Source organism: Sinohyriopsis cumingii, unplaced genomic scaffold (genome assembly GCF_028554795.1).
Source record: "Sinohyriopsis cumingii isolate HCF-2022 unplaced genomic scaffold, ASM2855479v2 utg002441l, whole genome shotgun sequence".
Classification (NCBI taxonomy): Eukaryota; Metazoa; Mollusca; class Bivalvia; order Unionida; family Unionidae; genus Sinohyriopsis; species Sinohyriopsis cumingii.
In genome coordinates this window covers 127,125-150,554 of record NW_028316212.1, presented here as the reverse complement: position 1 = coordinate 150,554, position 23,430 = coordinate 127,125, and the positions used below count along the sequence as shown (strand labels likewise).

The window sequence follows — 23,430 nt, the reverse complement described above, 5'->3', positions numbered from 1 at the left end:
CGAGTTGTGTCTTGCTTTAATCTGGATACGTTTTGACTTTCGTACGTTTTAACTGGGGTACGCTTCGATTAGGGTACGTTTGGTCTTGCTTTCCAGTGTGGTAGATTGCGGTGGATTGTGGTAGGTTATGGGTAATGTTGCAGTGTATTGTGGCAGATTATTATAATAAAGTTATTATGCATTTTGTGAATAATGAAATATATGCTGGTCTTCTATTGCCTTTCCAGGCTTGATTATAGTAGAATGTGGAATGTAGTAGTGAGCAGTGGTATTTCTATAGTCTATTGTGGTAGACTGTAGTGGATTTTGGAAGATTTTAGTGGAGGTAGACTGCATTGGATATTGGTACACTGATGTGGTTTGTGGTAGATTGCAGTCGATTTTGGCAGACCGAAGTAGATTTTGGTACATATACTGGTCCATTGTGGTAATTTCACGTGCGATTGTAAAATATTATGGTCGATTGATGTATTTTCGTTGTCTTTTGTGGTAGATCGTAGTTGATTTTGGTAGATTGCTAAATCGTGTTGCCGGTTAGAGAGATAGGATAAATCCTATTTTCATGCCCGATATTATTCATACCAGACACATTTAACATTTCTGAACAACTTTCTGACAGAAAATACTTTTTTTTCTTTGGTCAAATGTGATCATTCATTCCATTTACCTGTTTTACCTTTGCAGTTTGGGTCTAGTCAGTTCAAATACCCTGGTGTCATATGATCTGCCCAATTACAATTAGATCTCTACTCCCTACCTGACCGCTTCGAGGTCATGTTCTGGTCACTTTTGTATTACCCAGTGGAAATTCAGCTTGCATAAATATTAAATTGAATCAAGTCCTTCGGACACGTTAATGACAGTGGAGATCCGAGTTGAATCAGGCTGGTGATTTCTGTAGTTAGTAATAAAAATTTGCACAGTTCAGAAAACAGGAGTATTTTGGATCAACAGGATTAAGCGTAAGTATTGATCTCTTTAATTTTGTTATATCTAAATCTTTGTATCCAGTATTAAGTCTCTATGTCTTTTTACATAGTGATTAGGTGACTGTATAATACTGATCGACGATATAACTATATACCTCCTTGTCTCCTTGTTTTTCAATACTGAGGTTAACATACCTTCTAATACAAATGTACATAAACCTGATATAGAATATTTGGGACATAACCGTAATAGAGCACTTCAAGAGCACAAGTTTCTTTTCTTCAAGTGATATAACTATTTCTGCTACATTGTATACTACTAGTAACGCCGCTGGCGCGATTTATACTAATACTTGCGTAGCTCAACGTGTATTAATATCACACCAATGCAGTGATGATGATGATGATGATGATGATGATGATGATGATGATGTTCATGTTGTATGAATTAAACATTCAAGTTAGATGTGTTTTAAAAGTAATTACCTTTTAGTTTGCTCGATGTTCTAGTGAAGGATTCGGTCAATGTGGTTATGTGAGAAAGCTTGCCAGTAGCTTCTCGTAGGTCGGTGGTTCTTCCCGGGGTTTTCCGGGTTCTTCCTCCACCATTAATACTGGCCGCCATGTATAGCCTATCGTGTGCTGAAAAATGGCGTTAAATCCCACAACAACAACAACAACAACAAAAGCTCATTTCGTTGCGGGTGTGTATCTGGGGTATAATGAATTTGTGTCACAAAAATTAACATATGTCGTTGATCTAACAAAAGTGTTCACATACACATAAAGTGTTTGTTTAATGTATCCAGGTGTACTTTTGTACTATGGAATTCCACTCTACACAAAATACCCATACTTAGCGAGCACGCGGAAATTGCAATATCTCCGTGCGTGACAAATGTTTTCATCTTACCTACTCCAGACAACTTCAACAGCCGGTCTGAATTGGGGGATTTTACTCGAACTTTAAAGTCTATAAGTAGTTGTGTGATTGGTGTACACGAACCACAAGGTTTTGTTTTCTACTCTGGTTCATTTTGAGAGAATTCTTTTGAAAAATTGTCAGAATGGGATGTCTTTGTAATTGGCTTCCACACTAACTGGAATATGTTATTGCAGCTTGGTTGATCTGTGTTTAATTTAAATTCTCAATAATGTATTACTGTTTTCTTCTGGTCTACAATTTCATCAAATATATTTTTAGACTTCTACACGTTTAATAGCTTCCTCTCAAGCACTGCTCGGAGAATGTAATTGTAAAAGTGTAAGAAATTATGTAGTTGGAGTACAACACGCGTTAACATTTTATGCGGCCTATGTTATTTTGTTTATGGGGGTAGGGGAGTGGGGGGTTGCTCTTGCTTTCAAACATCAAGGTAAGTGAAATCGCAATCTCTTTTCCTCATACATCGCTTTAGGATTTTATTAGACTTTTCTAGGCCAGACCTGTGATTGGTATTGCATTAGATTAGACCGGTCTAGTCTAGATATGTGGTTGGTGTTGGATTAGATAAAATCGGTCTTGGCTAGATATGTGGTTGGTGTTGGATTTCATTAACTCTTTCTTGCATAGATATGTTGTTATCATATTTCATTATATCTTTCTAGGGTAGATATTTTTTTAGTGTTGGATTTGTTAAATATATCTAGGACAGTCATGTTGTGATGTATTGAACCTGGGCTATGTGTGGTAGGTGTTGATAACATAGGGTTACTATTTTCCCAGACCGCTCCAGTGGCCTTGTGGTTAGAGCGTCCACTTCTGATTCGGGATGTCTCGGGTTCGAACCGCGGCTGAGTCATACCAAAAGACTTATCAAAATGGTACTAACAGGTGCCTTGCTAGGCGCTCAGCATTAAGACGTTAGTGATTATATATACAGCTCGCCTTAAAGGGAATGACACGTATGTCGTAAGACAGTCCTCATTTTGTTTGTAATTTTGACTTTATTTCCTTTACTTCAAGGACATGAGTGCCGTTGTAAATAATCTTGATTCTGCGACAATTATGCCACCGAAACTTGTACTTGAAGCAGAAGACGTAAATATGACTATCAATGACGTTCCCATTCTTAATGATGTCAGTCTTGTGGCTAAAAGTGGAGAACTGGTCACCATCATGGGACCTTCAGGTCAGGATGAACGACTTTTTTAAAAATTTCTATTCATTTTGTTTTAAACAATGACGCAATTCTTTCATCCTAGACCACTGGAGACTCGCTTGTTTCTGCATAAAGGCGACAGATATTGTGTTCAAAGTAAAATATTGATACTGGTTCCTTATTCAAACACGGGGAATACCAGTACACACATCCACCCTCTCTTCGTTGGTAAAATATTTTTGATAACAGTATCACGAAGTTTCATTACACTATGTTTAAGAATGAACATGGCAAGAACATTTCGTTGGATATATGACGCTGTGGAGGACACTTAGTCAATGAAGACAAATTTTAGATCAGCTAATATACCCACTATACCCTGGGTACAATGTCGTAGGATGTATAACTCCCCCTACCCCCTCTCCCTCCCTCTCTCTCTCTCTCTCTCTCTCTCTCTCTCTGTCTCTCTGTTATTTTAATTACATGACTATTGCCGTGATTTATTCCAATACACACACACACACACACATACAAACACACACACATATATATAATATATATATATATATATATATATATATATATATATATATATATATATATATATATATATATATATATATATATATATAATCTTTATGTAGGTGTAATTCTCTTCCTGAAGCTGTTAATATATCCTAACTTTACATTGAAATATATGATGAAAACATTTTTGAAATATTCTGTAATAAGTCTAATAACATTAATATTTAGTCCATAATCCAATAGATGCATACTTCACAGCATACACATGCAATTTAGAAAAGAATGTATTGTTTCCATTTGAAGGGTCTGGGAAGACAACCTTGCTGAACACCATCTCAGGAAGACGAAGACCTCAATCCGGTTTCATTAAACTGAACGGCAAACTGATGGACAGAATATTGCGTCGAAGGCTTGGATTCGTTCTTCAAGAGGACACATTTTTCGCCAGCCTTACGTTGAAGGAAACATTCTACGTAAGTTTTCCTTACTAGTATTGAATGCCCTTTCGGTTTGGTTTGACAGTATCTCTGATTAGAAGGAAATTGGAATCATAGAACTTTTATGGCTGTCATTACATTGATTTTGCTAATATCATAATAATTTCCATTAATTATACTTCCTAATACCATATGACTCATAAGTTGTTAAGGTTTGTGTTACATTTGTTCTTGTTTTGGTTCTTATATTTTGTTTATCTTGTTCTTGAATTATTGTTCAAAATGTTTCTAAACAATGGTTTTGGTATCACAAAAGTAATTGTTCATTTCTGTTTTGGATACGTGTAATAAGTGTTTGTTCTACTTCACTCATATTATCACTGATCGAATGGCCTCACCTTGGCAGACGTTTAACAAAATACTAATAATTTCATAGTAATATTAATTAACCGGAAGGTAAAATCGCTCAGTTTTAACATGAGACACGTATAACTTTGTTCCCACATCAGGAGCCCGAACGTATGTTATCTCCACGAAATTCATCTTGATGGCTATATGATGAGAATATGGCGATAAAGACATTGAAAAGTAAATGGAATACGAGAAACACTTGCGGCAGGCAAATTTATAAAGCAAATATTGATAAAAATGTATCGAGACTTTTGAAAATAAATTTCTTTTACCAGCAATCCAGAACTTTTTGAAGTGGCGAGAGACCCATAATACGTAGAGACGTGCATTTCAGCAGATATTTATCCCAAGGCTGGAATGTCGGAGATATCTTAATACCCTCCACCCTTCCGACCATTGTTCCTTTATAAAATCCTCTTCTAGGAGGAAATTCATGAAACACAGTAGATATTCTGCCAATGTGGTACTCACCAATGAGAGGAATATAATGATTGGTTTCCCTCATGGGTCTCTTGGAGATAGTTAACGATAACATCTACTGAAAATTCAATTTGCATGACAGTTTCGAATATTTTTTTTATTTTTTTTTTTTTTTTTTGATCTACCAAACTACGTACATGCAGTAGCCGAAATGCGAATCATATAATTAATGAATTGTGCTTTATGTATGCGTGGTCTTTGTCTGATGTAGAGGAAAATGGAAAGTTTGAGGTCTGGAGTTTTTAGAAAAACGCTTGAGAAGCAGCTATAGAGAGCTATTGAAGTTGATTAAAAGGTACATTTATTATTATTATTATTATTATTATTATTATTATTATTATTATTATTATAGTTTACAGCAATGATTCGTTTGCCTGAATCCATACCAAAGGCAGAAAAACTTCAGCAAATCGACGATCTGGCAGAAATTCTGGATGTTACGAAATGTTTGAATACAAGTAAGCTTTAAAGAGTTTAAAAACATTTATATTTTACGAAACGAAATATTTTCAGTTGGCGAAAGGAAGGATACAAATTATTCTTTGATGAAGTTTTAAACTGGATTTTCGAGAAGAAAAAAAAGAGAATATTTCTTCTTTTTTTCACTTTTAGAAATGACATTACTTTTATAAAGTTTTAAATCTGGTTCTGTAACGTCTAACGGATTTGATTCAGGAATCGGAGACATGTTCAGTCCAGGTCTGTCTGGAGGAGAGAAGAAGAGAGCTAGTATCATATGTGAGCTTCTAACCAATCCGGCCATACTTCTTCTCGACGTAAGTATACAAGTTTCTTCCGTAATTAGTGAATCATTGAAATGCTGTTTTTACCCGTGACACCGAGTATGTCGTACAATGATTAGCCAGCGGTTGAGAGTTTTTAGTGCAGGAACTACCAGTAATTTCAACAAATAGCATGCACTATATTCTAACCCATGCGCATCTATGGAAAAATCCTGTTTGAAGTGGCGTATTATCTAAGTAAATACAGAAAACTTGTTGTATTAGAATAATGACCCAAGTTTAGATAAATTAACTTTTTCCCAAGCCAAAGTATAACATAGCGTGGGATTAATTGAGCAACATTAACATTGCAAAGGTAGCTGAAACTTTCAAACCATTGTCACTTATTTACTAGAGTATTCAGTGGTAAGGTTTATATAATATCAACAACTCTCGGACATTAGGAATGCATGGCTAACTGAAGTATAAAATGATTCTCAATTATGCAATGACTGAAATGTACGAGTAACATATATTCACATTTTATATTTAAGTGTTGAATCTAATAATACAGAAGATAAAATCTTTATGTAAATGTTGCGGACGAAACACATGAAGGTTCAAGACCAGTACATGTATGTATGTATGTATGTATGTATGTATGTATGTTTGTATGTATGTATGTTGTTGTTTTTGTAGGGTTTAACGCCATTTTTCAGCACACGATAGGCTATACATGCATATATATATATATATATATATATATATATATATATATATATATATATATATATATATATATATATATACATATATCTATATCTATATCTATCTATTTATCTATCTATCTATCTATATATATATATATATATATAAGAAACGTTTGTATTCACTCAAAAAAATTACTTTTCATTGCGCAAAGGAACCCACTTCGGGCCTTGACTCTAGCACAGCACTTACCCTGATGCAACAACTGAGGAAATTGGCGGACGAGAAGAACAAGATTATCATCTTCAGCATCCATCAACCATCCAGTCAGATGTACCACATGTTTGACAAGCTTCTTCTTCTGGCTCAAGGGAAGGTGAGGGAAAACGTTTCACAATGTAATGGCTTTTGCACACAATCATTACATTACATTACAGTGTGGCACATTTTGTTTATAACGCTGGGCATAAAGGTCTTCTTTCTGAGAATGTCCATATAGCAATGTTGGATTTACCATCGCCAATCGAGTTGTCAAGATAGCAATGTTGGATTTACCATCGCCAATCGAGCTGTCAAGATAGCAATGTTGGATTTCTCATCGCCAATCGAGTTTCATAATCTAAGGTTGGATTGTTATCCATATTTTTAACACATAGTAAAAGTATCTCAATAAAAAGAAAACAATGAAGTCACGCCCATTACAACCTCAAATGAATGGTCTTGATGTCAGAACTGCATCACATTTCGGAAATAATATTGTTGCTTGTTGTTGTTGTTGTTGTTGTAGGGTTTAACGCCATTTTTCAGCGCACGATAGGCTATACATGGCGGCCAGCATTAATGGTGGAGGAAGAACCCGGGAAATCCCCGGAAAGAACCACCGACCCTCGAGAAGCTACTGGCAAGCTTTCTCACATACCCACATAATATTGTTGGTTTTACTGCTGTAAATTCAAATTGATTCCATCTGCCACTCTCGCTTCCCTCAGAATATGAACGCTATCGGAAAATGAAATTTCTCTTTTTTCCTAAAGAAACGCTTAGTGTCGCATTGACATATGTTTAGAAAAAATTTGGCAAGCTTCCAAAGCAAAAGAAAATATTGATAATTAAGCCTTGATGTAAGAGACTGTTAGCTGTCATTTTCAATTTTACTTTGTTCTTTTGCCAAACTTGAAAGGAGAAATGTCTGAACTTATAATTCTAAACGAGGCTGACCCAGTAGGGAAATATCTTGTACAGGCAGTGTCATTTTTCCTACGTACAGTTTGATTTTTACCGGCCGGAAATGTACTATAATCGACTGTGTTTCACAGTAAAATAATACTGTCAATTTTTGTTTGGTTTCAGGTCGCGTTTTTTGGCCAGAGGTCGGATGCATTGCTACACTTCGAGCACGTGGGCTTCAAATGTGACATCCATTACAATCCTGCGGACTTCATTAGTAAGCATATATATTTATATAAGTATGGGTTACTTCAAACTGGATGTAAAGGTGAAAAAGAGAAAAATTAAAGATGCATATAATCGTTCGAAAAGTCTATAGTTAATTTGCTGCCTGATGTAAAGTTTACGAGTTTGAAAGCTGAGACAGATTTTATAACGTGCTTGTGTATGTGAGTCTAGTTATGTGTGTTGCCGGATGGGGGTGCTCAGATATTGTCTAGATTCAGTCTATGTTTTTTTCCCTGACGATAGCTGCTCCTTACCGAAATAGGACTAGTTGGTTTGCTATGTTACCACCTGGCGCATTGATTGACATATTTAGCTTGACATTGGTTATATCAAGTACAACGTTGATAGGCTTAACATGACGCATTATACGATGTAAGCATCCACCACGAGATAGATGTTAAACTTTTAACACCATATTTAATACGGAGAGATTAAAAGTTTTATCTGCTTCATTAAGCACAGCTCATTGGTACCAAATCAAATTTTCTTACTAGATCTACCGGTTTGTTGTATAGTTTCCGATCGGTCTTTACATTTTTACTTTACTGGCAAGGGTCTTACCCGTGTGTGTGTGTGTGTGTGTGTGTGTGTGTGTGTGTGTGTCTTTCGCATGTTTTATGTCTACCGTATCTCCTCGTGCGATATATGTGTACGATGGTGATCGATTTTACGGGGTTTCAGCTACTATCACATCTATATGTAATACTTCATCTGCTACTCCTACTATCGCGTCGTTTTCTACTTTTTCAATTTCTCCATGTGAACTTTGCATGTAATGATCCATTGTTATTATTATTATTATTATTATTAGTAGTAGTAGTAGTAGTAGTAACTTTGGTAATAGTAGTAGTAGTAATAGTAGTAGTAATAGTAGTCTGGCTCTCCTACATTATACAAGATAGACTTCACTTTTTTGGATATGATTCGATATAATTTATAGACGTGCAAAAGAGTGCCAAAATATTGATTCAGACAATGTTTCCTGCAGCAAATATATGTAAACATATTTAAAATAACTCACAAATTGTGAGATCATTATGTCTGAGAAATTGTGAATTCGATCACAGACTTAAGTGTCAATGTGTGTCAGATTGAAGCTCCTGTGTAATGCCCCGGGGTCATCAGAGTGAAACCTCTGAGACGCGGGGTCATCAAAGTGTGCCCCTGATTTGTGTCCTATAAACTATTGAGATTCCTTAAATGCTCTAAATTTGCAGAGAAAGTGAATCGTATATATGTAATCAAAATTGTCCCCACCCCTCGGTAAATTGCTACCATCTTTTAGGAATACCGGCTTGTAACCTATGTGCACTTATTGAGCATGAAACGGCGAATTAAAATATGCTACTGAAGTTTTATCCTTGCTTTTATACTTACGCACTAAAATATTCACTATAGGGACAAAGTTTAGAGGTGAACCAAGGAATTATTATTATTATTATTATTATTATTATTATTATAGTGGGGATGTTGAAGTCGGATGAAAACACGATCAAACTGTTGGCAGATACTGCTAAGAAAAGGTAAATTGTTTCTATTATTATCCTTTCAAAGCAAGCAATTCTTCTTCGACGGCGTAATTGTTGTCACCTTTACAGTCTTTGCAGTAAGTTTGTAGGAGTGATGGAACTTCAGAATCAGTTGCTTAAACTGAAATGTACCCAAACTTGTAAACAGGTTTTGGTACTGTATAAAAGCAGTCAATCTGAAACTTCGTCAGCCTGACCTTTCATGAACTCATGTCCTGAGGCAAATCGCATGATGTTTACTTGGATTAAATTTACATCTTTTTTCTATGTAACTACATTTATGAATGACCTCATCACATGGTACAGTCGTAAGAATATTAATATATAATATGTTAATTTGTAAACGACCTTTACGAGTCAGAATAGTCAAATTAACACAAAATTCACACCCACATTCACACCCACCACATACACAGACTCTGACTCAGATACCATTCATAAATAAACCAATAATGTACCAAACAGTACCGTCCCAGTCTTTCGAAACACTGACTCAGCGTATGGAACACGTCATGTTATAATAATATAGCAAATGTTGGAGAGGTTCTATTCAGTAGATTTGCCGAAATGTAGTTTCAGCAGAGGCTCAATGTTTTGAAACAAAGCTTCGGCAAATATAAAATCCATCAGACATGGTTCGTTGTTGTGGTTGTTATTATTATGGTATTTAACGCCATATTTCAGCACATGATGGGCTATACGAGGCGGCCATAATCAGTGGTAGAAGAAGAACTCTGGAAACCCTGGAGCGATCCACCGACCCACGAGAAGCTATTGGCAAGCTTTCTCACGTACCCACATTGGCTAATCCCGAGACTCGAACCCATGCAGACAGAGGTGAGAGGGCAGTCATCCACAACGGGCGCTTTAGACCACTCGGTCAATCAGGGCCCCTCAAAAATGGTTCGAATGAATGTATGATGTTAAATAAACCAATCCATAAGAACTTCGTCACAACTCTCTGAAATGGTCGATAGCGAACCATAGCTTTTTAACATTTTGTACTTGTAATGACATCACAGTATACGCCTAGCATTGCGTCTTAGGAGCATAGTACAAGATCTGGACCCAGCACACAATTAATTTTACTATACATCAGCGTTAAGCTTTCCACTCTGTTATAATCTATAATATGTTTAATATAAAACACCTTCAAAGATGATTTCACCGTGAAGTTCTTGTTATAGGTTAACCTACATTGTTTTGAGAGGCTGGACTATAAACAAAGCAAAATGCAATGGAACACAGATGTCACTTCCGGATCATCACCAAGGAAACCGCTCCGGTGGCATAGTGGTTAGAGCGTCTGCCTTGGTAGCGGGAGATCATGGGTTCGAACCCCTGCCAAGTCATACCAAAGACTTTCAAAAATGGTACTAACAGTTGCCTCGCTAGGCGGTCAGCATTAATAGGTTAGTGTTATGACTGGTCGGCCTTGTGTCAGTATAATTTGATTGGCTGGGAAGTCATGCTACCTGCATGATGCCCAGTGCTAGACATCACTATAAACTGCCACACTGCAGTCATCATAGCGATATGACTGAAATTTGGTTAATGCTACGTTAAAAATCCTAATCACACACACCCAAACACACTAAACCCTTATTACTCACTGTGCACTGTCACCGAAATACACATGGAACACCGCACCCTGAGCTCATATCCTCAAGAATAAACAATTACATTTAAATTCCCACCAAAATGAGAGGGGAAAAATTCTAGTCTAAAAATAGACTAGGACTGTATCCGTTGGTACTGAACTGGAAATACTAATTGTGACACGATTCCATCTTAAATTGCTTTACCGAGTTTCAAAGGGTACCCTACATTTATCACATAACAAATTTACAAAATGGTGATAATTTTCTTTATTTCTCAACGTCCTATCTGCTACCAATTCATCATGGGTGTAGTAAAACAATGCCAAAAGCATTGGTGGGTGTCGTAGCAAAAAATAAAGCACAGTTGCATCATTTTGATGCCTTGCATTGTCGCCATACAACTTGCGTGATATTATTGTCAAATGAGGAATTAAATCCATTGTTTCATACAGCCTTGCAAGGTAACGTAGACTTGCACTAAGTACACTAGTTCAACTAGTCCTGCGTCTCTTAATAACTGGATTCTTGAAAAATCGACTGTTTTTTTTTTTTCTTAATTTTTATTTCTGGTATATACATATATTAAGTGTAAGAAAATTGCTGTAAGTATATGTGTTACATTACAAATTGAATTCTGTGTCAGTGAGCTTCTTAATTTATTTTGGTACAAATATGTTTGAAATGTGGATGTGTCTGCTGTACACGGATGCCTGTATCACCGACACTATAACATCACATTTTGGTGATGTGTGCTTGGTCTATATATGTATAGGACGGGAAAGGCAATGGGTACCGTTTGACTGACGACCGGTCTCGAATCTCCGTTGAGTACGAATTAAAATTCTCTAACCTGTGTTGTATTGTGGATTATTTATATTCATAAAAAGTTATGATTAAGCATTTTCCTGTAGAATCCAGGGAGGATACTTTACATTTCGTATTGTGTATATTTGTTATCCTCCGTCTCTCTCATATATATATATATATATATATATATATATATATATATATATATATATATATATATATATATATATATATATATATATATATATATCATCATCATCATCATCTTTATTTCCTTCCATGGAAGATTACATGATATAAGAATAAATCATCTGAATACAATCAATAAATATTTAAAAATAAAAAAAGAATATTAGAACACAAATTCTTACACAATATCAGTCAAAGTGTTCGTCATCTGCATAAGTTGCAAGTTTCAGTAACTTATTTACAGAAGATAGCTGCACACTGCATGACAAAGTATGCTGCATGCAGGACGAATAGCTTGGAGTTTTCAGTGCAGGCTCAGGGGAAATTTATCAGTAAGGAAATCCCAAAAAGAATTTCTAAAGTTCGACATATAAGGACAACTAACACAACAATGAAGTATCAAGTCTGCATAAACATTCCCACATCTAATACACATATCAAGCTGTGTTTGTGGAACAGCAGCCCATAGTTTAGCTACATATGTAAATACCTTAGAGTGTTGTCTGGTTTTAGTCGACAGCCACACTGAGGCAGGTCGTAAGTATTCGTGTATCGAAGAGAATCTATCAAAATCTGCTTGATTAGACATACGAACTCTCCAGAGGCTATTTTCAAGACCAACAATTTTTGACCTTACAATTTCTTTCCAATTATGTTTATCTGGAATTTCAGAATGATGCAAATAATCAGTTAGATACCCGAGCAAGTCAAACTTCTTTGAGGTATAATATAAATTTGAAATTAACCCGCAGCTTGACATGCATCCGCTCAAAATGAAGTGAAATAACGCAACGTTAAACACACGTTTTAGTATGTACATTGTTAGGCATCAAACACAATCTGTGTAAAAACATCAATTTTCTTCTATCAATTTCGGACTGCGCTGATGTCCATCCTAGCATTCCCAGGGCAATGTCTGATCTTGTATGTATTAGAAAACCTTGTAAATGTTTGCCAAAATACCTCAGAGTTTTATCCAATAACGCGAGGTCACTTTTTGAAATGTTACACCATAATTCGCTTCCATAAAACATTGAAGGGAAAATTACCTTTTTAATTACATTTACAGCAAACCAAAGGATTTAAACCATTCGGTTTAATGTCAATACCAAACAGACCGTGAAAAGATTTTTTCCCTTTCTTGCATGCATCGAGTATTGCGTCATGCGACGTCAGCTTTGAGTTAATCCGGTGACCCTGGTGTGTTGCCGAATCAGTAACCGGCAAACATGACGGGCCAAGATACCATTTCATATTGATATAATTCTTGTATTGGAGACCGACAATGATAATGTATGTCTTTGTGACACTAAGCTTGAATCGCCACTTATTACTGTAGTCGTATGCTATATCTAACAGCTTTTGGAGATTGCTAGGATATATAGCCAAAAGTGAAATATCATCAGCTAGGGTTGGATTCCCCACAGCTAAGGATCCAATCTTTGCTCCAAATCCAGTATTTTCTAACTGTAGCGGCAAGTCATTTATAAATATTGTGTCTTGTGTATATTTGTTATCCTCCGTCTCTCATATATATATATATATATATATATATATATATATATATATATATATATATATATATATATATATCTTTCATTAAAATACATAAATTTGGAGTAACGATGTGCTCTCGTCAACTGTGTACTGACAGAGTGAATGAACTTCTCAAATCCCTGCGAGTTAGTCCGCCCAAAAATATAGTTCTACGAATTATCTAGCTGTTCATAATCACAAATCCAAATTGATAAGTTGATTGTTTTCCGTTTAAGTTTCTATTTGTATTAACGTTTATTAAATCAGTATAAGACACACTCAAATTTTAAACATGAAATATGTTTTTATGAAGAAAGTAGTGCACTACAAACATGGTTTGCTTTATGTACACTGAACCTAATCTGCCAGGCATGCACGTACTGGCGGATAGAAATTAGAGTGGAATATAAACTGCACGAAATGACGATCCACCCACAGGTAATTAAAATATTTTAATATATTGACAGCTCATTTAAGTCATTATTATGCTTTAAGTAACATTTTTAAAGACTATGCAATTCTCTTTCTCTTTCTCTCTCTCTCTCTCTCTCTCTCTCTCTCTCTCGGACGGTTTGACTAAGCTTTACCATCATTCATAGGTCCAGAGACATCGTCGTATGACACAAGCAAATTCCGCCCGTATCTAGCTACGATAAACCAAAGAGAGAGGAGGAGTCGAGAGAGAGCATATTGACATTTTTATATCAAATAATTAATACTCGATTTCATAACATTATAATAGGTTTAAGAAACAACATTTGAAAAAACATTAAAAACGATACAGTGTGTGTGCCTCGTAACAGACAAATTTAACATATAGACCTAGTGTCTACTGGCTTTTACAACTGTGTATCATTAATATTATGAACACTGTATATCGATCCCAAGGAAAGCGTAAAGTTACCGTTACAATGAATCAGATTACTGTAGGTTACTTGGTACAATTTCAGTTGTAATGTTTTCGTCCAGCACAATGTTTTTCTCTCTCATTCAAGATTTTTGCTTATTTTGTCCCGTACGCAGGAGAGGGGAGAGGGGAATGGAAATAATAAAAGGATTCCGATGAAATTGTGTACAATTTTAATTTCATTTAGAAAACTGGGACTATTGATACTTTTATCGTTATGTTCATGTGTCGTTTGTGATTGATGAATGAGTAGAAATTCATCATTGGTATATAGGTCTGCAGTTGAAAGAATGTTTATATTTTCTTATTATTACGGAATGGGCGGATCACAATTTGATATACCAGTAGTATTGGTATATCAATTTGCTTTATACCAATACTTAATTGTCATGTTATTATATATATATATATATATATATATATATATATATATATATATATATATATATATATATATATATATATAGTTAAGTTTCTGTATCAGCGAGCTTCATAATTTAGGGACAATTCTGGTTTATCTTATCAGCTGAATCATAAGAGCCCTTTTAATCTGGTGTCTAATATTGTTAATAACTTTTCAACCATACGTTTCTACAGACATGATGCAGGTTGTTTGAATAGACCTGGCCCGAAGGGTACAAGTGACTCCTTAACCAAAGGTGTGACTAACGAAGCGTTCAATATGGAGGAGAGAGGTAAGTTCCGTATTATTTTTCTGCTCCAAACACTTCGATATATTGTTTTCCCTCAAAGCTCGTGAAGATACACGTCAAACAGTGTACCTCTGCCGGTGTTTTGGAGAAAGTTGTATACATTTGCACGCCAACAAAGGAAGTGAGCACCTGGTTCATGAAAATACCAGGATCTTTCATCAGACTGTTATCTTAACTTTAAATCCTTTTTTTACCAATGTTCACTGGTTCATAAAAAAAATTAAAAAAACAGGAGTAGGATTTTCAGTTCACATTCAACCTGCACCAATGCAGTAACAAAGGGGTATCCAAATTAATATACACACCGCTCGTATTTAAGGTCGTATATATATATATATATATATATATATATATATATATATATATATATATATATATATATATATATATATATATATATATATATATATATATTAAACGACGGTAGTGCGCGGGAAAAAGTAGAATTAACCGAGTAATTGGGTAGATAGAAAAAGTAATTAGCAATTATTAAGTGTGTGTGTTGTTGTGTCATATTCCTGAAATTTAATTACACATGCGTTCCGCGCTACTGCTTTATTTACTCTCTATTGCGAGAGTACCTAACTAATACTCTCAGAGCCTGTCGTGATTTTTTATTTTTTGTGGGGAGGCGATTATTGGGTGGCTAAGCTAAGATTATTTTGTTGTGAGATAAGAATTTAAACATTATATCAAATCAGCATCTACCTGTTTTGTGTTTGTTTTCTTCAAAATAGTACTAGCATCTGCCTTGTTTGGCTCTTAGCATTAAGAGGTTAGTGTTAGGACTGGTCGGCCTGATGTCAGGATAACGTGCTACAAATATGCAGCATGATGCCCCAGTACTAGACTTTACTATAAACCGACACACTGCGATATGTCTGAACAATGGTTAAAGCTACATTAAAAATCCAAATCACAACCACCACCACCAACCCATCCCCCCCCCCACACACACACATCGAGTTTTGTTTAATTTTGTATGTTTTTGCAGCAATAATTCTATGTTTGGGCTGAACATATCTCAAGCGGAAAGAACAGATATTACTTTAGTAATACATACTTACTTGACGTGCAGTTGGATACGCTAAATTGCGTACGATAGTCTACTTGACGTTGTTCGAGGATGACTATGTTTCGAAAGATGGATAGAGCAACAGATTTAAATGTTGATGTGTAATTAAATTCTAAGTAATTCATCTACATGCAAGCATTATAAAGAAGTTAATTTTAACCACAGTGCATAAAAATCCCCAAATGGATAACGACAAGAATGGACCGTTATACGGCAAATGTTTCGAAAGTGAATATGTTAAACCATCATAATGGTATTCAGAGGATACAAAGTGTATATCCGTTCGATGTAGAAACCGATTTTCTTAAAATAATATATTCCATAATATTTGGCATTTCCAAAGATTAACTGATCAAAATATTGTCGGTACTCCTATAAACCAACTAATTATACTTTCCTTGTTGTACTTAATGAAAGTAATATTAATCTGTCCCTCTGATCATCATATATGCTCAACGATTGGTTAAGAACAGAAAATATCGAATCGAGCAAAAGCAATGACACTTCCCACTAACAAAGTCCGTCGATTTGTCTCGCTCAACCGAACTCTCGCGTGGCATAGTGATCATCGTCCTAAACGTTTTTAGCAAAGGCTTATACAAACGATTGTTACCCTCAAAATGATGGCTACAAAAACACTGATGAAATATGTGACTGGTTAACAGTTTAGTTAGTGACATCAATGCACAATTTCATGTTTTTGTTCTTTTTTTGGGAGCAACCAAGCAAACTGTTTGTAAGTAAGACATGCCTTCGATTCTGCATGAAATCCTTGCAAGTCTTGAGGCGGAATAATACCGATTGACTTCATGACATAGATAGTGTAGTTATAGGTCAGAAAGAAAGAAACAAAGAGTGACCTTTACTAGATTCTTTGTCGGCGGATCTGTGTAGATCTCTCAGTGATGCTAGGGTCTGATTGAATGAAACTTTCAGTCGATGAACTATTCGCATACATAAAGCAATGCTCGTACTGACTCCTGTTGGGAGGGTTAGTCAGCGCCTAAAGGTTTAGTTAGTTACAATAAACATGCTATCATCACACTAAATACTTAGCAATGTACTTTGTGCAGCTTATTCTTCTAGTGTTCATCATAGTAAGCGTTCTTACAAGTGCAACGACATTTCACCTTTGACTTGAAATAGATGTGCCAAAACTTGAATTTTCTTAAGAGTCAAAATATTGTTGTCTGCTGATACCAATGGAGGCATAAGTTCGATATGCTACGTAAATGTTCATTAAACACACATGTATAGCTATTACGTCATAACTCAAACTTCATTCTTTCTCGGGCTGATATGATGGTAGGATTAGAACCCATAACCTTTTGGTGGTGATATCTGCAATCTAACCATTTAACCACTGTGTCTTATACCCGAGTAGCCTCTTATGACATCCGGAAGAACACGTGAAAATATCCGATTACCAATAAAAAGGGAATGCTCGGGTGGCCTAATGGTTAGAGCGTCCGCATCTGATGCGAGAGGTCGTGGGTTCGACCCACGGCCGAGTCATACCAAAGACTTACAAAAATGGTACTAAGAGCTGCCTCTCTTGGTACTCAGCATTAAAAAGTAGTGTTAGGACTGGTCGGCCTGGTGTCAGGATAATGTGACTGGGTAGGACATCATGTTACATGGTTGCAGAATGATGCCCCAGTGCTAGACATCACTATAAACTGCCACACTGCATGCATCATAGTGATATGACTGAAAAAGTGTTAAAGCTATGTTAAAAAATCCAAATCACACACACACACACACACACACACACAATAATATAAGAGCAGTATACTAAAAACCAAATGTGTATTTTTAAAACAAAATACTTACGACAAATGACTCAGCTTCACTCTGACGTGATAACATGCTCAGAACACACACACACACACACACACACACACACACACACATTCATTGGATTCTCTTGAGACTTATCAAACATCACGATCTACTTTGAACACGAGGATCACGTGGCAACATTTTCGGATGACCGTTTTGCATTATAAATTTGAAAATTGTATTTAAGACATATTCAAATGGTATATAATCCCAATAAATTCAGAAGACATACCCATTTTTGACCTCTAAAATCAAAGTATTTTGTACAACAATTTTTATAAGCAAGTTACAGGAGATTTTCTTTAGCATAAGTTGCTTTTTAGGCGGGAAAACCTTCTATATATTTTTTAAAAAACTTAAAAACTTTCTTTATAATTCGTTCTTTACGTTCGAATTATATTAAATTTAATTTTATTACGATACCGGCCTAGACTAGCCATGGGTCTCATGATTCGGAGTTTCCGTGAGAAAGATACTTAGCTCCCATTTTTTGAAGATGATATTGCATATAAATATGTTGCAAGTGCCATGACAACCACTGACAAACAAACCACAATGTTTGACGTTTTTTAACATTAATTATTGGCGTTGATTACATATAGTTTCAAACTATTTTTGAGAGATTTATGCATGCAATTATGACAGTGTAGGAACACATTCATGGTTAGGTGTAACAGTGACTTATTTGTTTGACACCGGATTGATTACATTTAGCTTTATGCACATTTTGTCCTGTATGGTTACATGTTTAGTCATTAAGTTTGAGGGACACATTAATTAGAGGGAAACCACTCATACTAACTAGTATGTATATTGACAATTCACGTTATAAAAAGCAGTCAGCATTTAATGTTAAGATATTGAGACTGTATTCCAATTATTATTATTATTATTATTATTATTATTAAATTGTTATTAATATTATTATTATTATTATTATTATTATTATTATTATTATTACTAATAGCAGCAGTAGCAGTAATAGTAGTAGTAGTAGCAATTGCTTTGGTTTATTTTCCTTTATCCCTCGTTGGATGCTGGTTTGAATGATTAAAACCAATGCGTTACTCTTTGGATTCGCTTTTCTACGTAATAGTTTAGGTTGTACGAGTACTTGCGTAGATTTATATACATTTGAGCATCGCTTTTCCACGTCCTGGTTTGTGTTGTACGAGTACATACATATATTTATATACCTTTAATCGTCGCTTTTCTACGTAATAGTTTGGGTTGTACAAGTATTTACATAGATTTATATACCTGTAATCGTCGCTTTTCTACGTAATAGTTTAGGTTGTACGAGTATTTACATAGAGTTATATACCTTTAATCATTGCTTTTCTACGTAATGGTTTGTATTGTACGAGTACATACATGTATTTATATACCTGTAATCATCGCTTTTCTACGTAATACTTTGGGTTGTACAAGTATTTACATAGATTTATATACCTGTAATCATCGCACTTCTACGTAATGGTTTGGGTTGTACGAGTACTTACATATATTTATATACCTGTAAGCATCGCTTTTCTACGTAATATGTTGGGTTGTAAAAGTATTTACATAGATTTATATACCTTAAATCATCTCTACGTTAACTTGCATAATAACAAAATTGAACAAATATAAATATGTTTTCAGCAGATTGAACATTTTAATAACTGAATCACGCCAGATTACCTAATTAATAAACTCATTTATATTGAAGTATGCGAGTACGTCAACAAATATTTTGTTTTCTTTTTATTCAGGTACAAAAGTTCAGATTGCCATAGAAGATTCTTCAGACCAGAGAACGTTGAAAGACACATTAGGAGAAACGAGGAAATGGCCAACGTCATTTTCGATGCAGTTCCGAATGCTGTCGTGGAGGACATTTAAAGTGTCACGTGGGCGAATTCTACATCTGTATGAATTGCTTCAATCCACATTACTGGCTGTTACTCTTGGACTGGCATTCTTTCAAATCCCTCAAACGACTGAGTCTATTCGAGACAGAATGGGTTTGGTGCGTATAATTATTGTCATATGTTGTTGCGCCAGGTTGATCATTCCACCCTAGTTACGCAAACCAGAGCGTACACTCTTATCTGACTACCGATTGCAGGTATGGGTCTAAAGTGTTCACCAAAACCCAAATGTGCAGTGAACATTGTTGAGGCTGCATGCTGACGCTGTCTGCTGTGTGTACATTGTTTGAAGCTGATTGCGAATTTTACATGAGAAAACTTGATCTCATACAGTGTATCTGGATGCAAAAATGAGATCATTTGTCTCAGCCTTCGTTGATTTATAGGTGTACGGCGGAATCGTTGTGACTGTGAAAATGATGTTGTCATAACATGGCTCATATTTGTTCGTTTATCTGTTCAAGGCACATACAAGTATTCGCTCCATCTGTGTAAATAGTTATAATACATAATTAATTGCACACAAACATATATTTGAAGTAAATAATGTATATGTTTAAACTAACTGTCAAAAGGAAAAAGAAAATGACATTGAAAATGTATAAAACTACGTCATAAACCCTGGTCAAGTCTTTTTCTTCTTATGTGAACAATATTGTGTATATTTTCCTCTAACTTTAAGCTTGTTGCCAGAATATATATATATATATATATATATATATATATATATATATATATATATATATATATATATATATATATATATATATATATATATATTGTAACTGTTGAAAACCTCCACTGCTTCACGTATGCTTCTCTTGAGTCATGATTGACATTTATAGAACAAGGAGAAGGCCCTCAGCACGAAGAAATAAATGCAAAAAAGGAAATGGAGCATTTTTTGGTTTGGACCCCAAAGAGATTACAATTCATAGTTTGAATAATTGTAATTAGTTAATTAGATTATTGGTTAAATTGTACAAGTTCAGTTGGTTTGTCAGAGGCACCTTTAGCAAAAAAAACCTACTAGATATACCACGCTGAGAAAATATAGTTAAATATCTTTCTGATGGATACCCTGAAGCTAACAACCGAGATTTACCCCGCGACCCCTGAATTACGAGTCCGACCCTCCACCAATTGAGCTACAGCGGCTCCCTCTCTGCAGAAGAAGTATTGAATGTACTAAGGGTTTTCATAATATTTTGATATTATAAAGAGGTAGTATAGGAAAATTCATGTCCGTCCGTCCTCATGTCCGGCACACAGTCTTGTGAACGCATCGAGTCCCCCAGGTTTTGATGGATTGCCATGACACTGTGAATTCATTTTTGGATATACTGCCTCTTTTGACCCACAACTGAAAGCATTGCATGGTAAACTATTTGAAACGAAACTGTCTCAAGCTGACATTTATAAATGTATTTATGTTCAATTGTTTACATGCAGCCGAGCACGGTGTGTGACAAAATCTACATGCCTCACATTTTCCCATCGATGTCCAAGAAACCTGGTCAATTGTTTGGTAATTATATAAAAATTCGCTTTGGCACAACATTTTGTGGTACAATTATTGTCATTTTGAGAAGCTAACTAGTGGTATTTTGTGATGGAATGATGTGAAACATGGTACCGAATGTGGTTATTGTCTGAATATACTAGACAAATATCAGTTTTCCTACAATTTTATTTTGTTTAGACTTATTGCCCTTTTTCATCTTGCAGCTAAATTTAGTCTTTAGCATAATTATGTTAACGCAGCTAGTCTCGTGGATTTTACTGGCTCGCAATGAAGATAAGGAACGGGAAGACACATCATCCTTTTATGAGCCTTTCCAATAATTACTGCCCTCCTGTAAATTATTTAGATATATTGCCCATTTTGTCATACTTCTTTGTGTAATATATTACATATACTTGACTTGTGAACACATCTAGTCACACAAGTTTCAATAGATCGTCATGAAAGTACATTTCAGGTCTTCGTCTGAAAATAGGCATATCGGCAAATTTCTTAACTCATGGTATCCTTGTTAGTGTTATTGCCACTTTTCGCCTTGCCGCTGAATTAACTGAATGACAGATTTCCGTGGATCTCTTTGAAACTTGGTACATGAAATGACCATCATCCGAAGATGCGCACATCCACAAACCACAAAGTTCCTTTTATTTTCTTTAGGTTGTGATTCTTTAGACATAAATCATTGTGTAGTGTATGACAGAATCTTGTCCATGCAACTTGTTTCACAATTTTAAGTGGACATTTTCTACATGTTATTGTCATCCTCCGCTTATCAACAAATATTTGTGATCTCTAAAAGTTTTTACCTTTTTGTCGTGCATCTGAATGCTAAAAGACAGAATCTTGTGAAAGCAGCTTGTCTTGCGTACTTTATGAATCGCTATTGAACCTGTCGCTTATTACTAACATCATCAAAAAGGTATATCTTCACAAAACATTGTTCTTCAGGGACATTAAAAAAAAATTTATTGCCTTATCCGACCAAATCAAAAGGTGTTATATGTATGACAAACTTAATCATACTGTCGTCATTTGTTTTCTTCAGTAAATTAATATGATATTCGGTACATATAATTTTCATTAGAAATGGATATTCGTGCTGACCTATCATTGTACTCGCACTATTTTCAGTTATGCACTTTCTTACAGACACGTTTCCATTGGGGGTAGGGGTAGAAATGGGATGCGGGAAGGGAGTACATTTACTTTAGAAACTTGCTCACAATTCTTCTAAAATATTTTTTATTGCAGCTATTTGTCTGCGTGACATATTGGACTTTTACGCCAGCCATGGATGCCATAACCTCGTGTGAGTTAAAACATTTCGATCAAAATCTGTCAAAACTTTTACCTGTTTTATCGCTTTAATTATTGAACTGATATTCCATCGCATCCCATATTTAACAGACGAGGATTTTATCCCAATCCAATGCAAAATTCGCAATATCATTAAATATTTAATTGTTTGAATTAAACTCAGAGCGTCTGGGAAGAGCATTGTATAAATTTGTCTTTAAAAAGGAATTTTTCCAGCCTTGTAATTATAAACGAATATGAAATGTTATTTTTTATTCATTCATTTACCCAAATTTTGATGAATAATTACATGTGGTGAAAGTTCATATTCGCTTCCTCAGCAGATATTTACAATACAATATTGCAGAATAAAGACCCCGCAAATAAATTTTCTTTCAGGAATAGAAAGGTGGCCGTTGTATAAAGCGCTCACCTTTAATGGTGGTCATTGTCTAAAGCGCTCGCCTTTAAAGGTGACCGTGGTCTAAATTACTCACCTTTACCGATCACTACAATCTCACCTCTTTCTGCTTGGGTTTGGTTCACAGCCATTCTTAGTATGTGAGAAATCTTTCCAATAGATTGTCTTGGGTCGGTGGTTCTTCTCGTGTTCTCCCGGGATCTGACTCCAATATTTATACTGTCCGCTATATATAGCCTATCTTTTGCTTACAAATGGCGTTAAACCACACAAAAAATTAAAAATAATATTTTAAAAATTAGCAAAA

The 23,430-nt window shown here is 35.2% G+C and overlaps 1 protein-coding gene across 1 annotated transcript in view; it reads left to right on the top strand.

Annotated features, from left to right (window-relative positions):
• The first annotated feature begins 2,751 nt into the window (after positions 1-2,751).
• The window catches only part of LOC149770731 (uncharacterized), a 49,269-nt gene continuing 28,590 nt past the window's right edge, over positions 2,752-23,430 (top strand). Inside the window, exons 1-10 of the mRNA XM_089949190.1 lie at positions 2,752-3,061; positions 3,860-4,029; positions 5,237-5,342; positions 5,560-5,660; positions 6,529-6,690; positions 7,665-7,758; positions 9,232-9,292; positions 14,936-15,033; positions 19,723-19,979; positions 22,658-22,715. Coding sequence (XP_089805316.1) covers positions 2,899-3,061; positions 3,860-4,029; positions 5,237-5,342; positions 5,560-5,660; positions 6,529-6,690; positions 7,665-7,758; positions 9,232-9,292; positions 14,936-15,033; positions 19,723-19,979; positions 22,658-22,715 — 1,270 coding nt within the window. The 5' untranslated portion in view covers positions 2,752-2,898. The remainder of the gene's footprint in view (positions 3,062-3,859; positions 4,030-5,236; positions 5,343-5,559; positions 5,661-6,528; positions 6,691-7,664; positions 7,759-9,231; positions 9,293-14,935; positions 15,034-19,722; positions 19,980-22,657; positions 22,716-23,430) is intronic.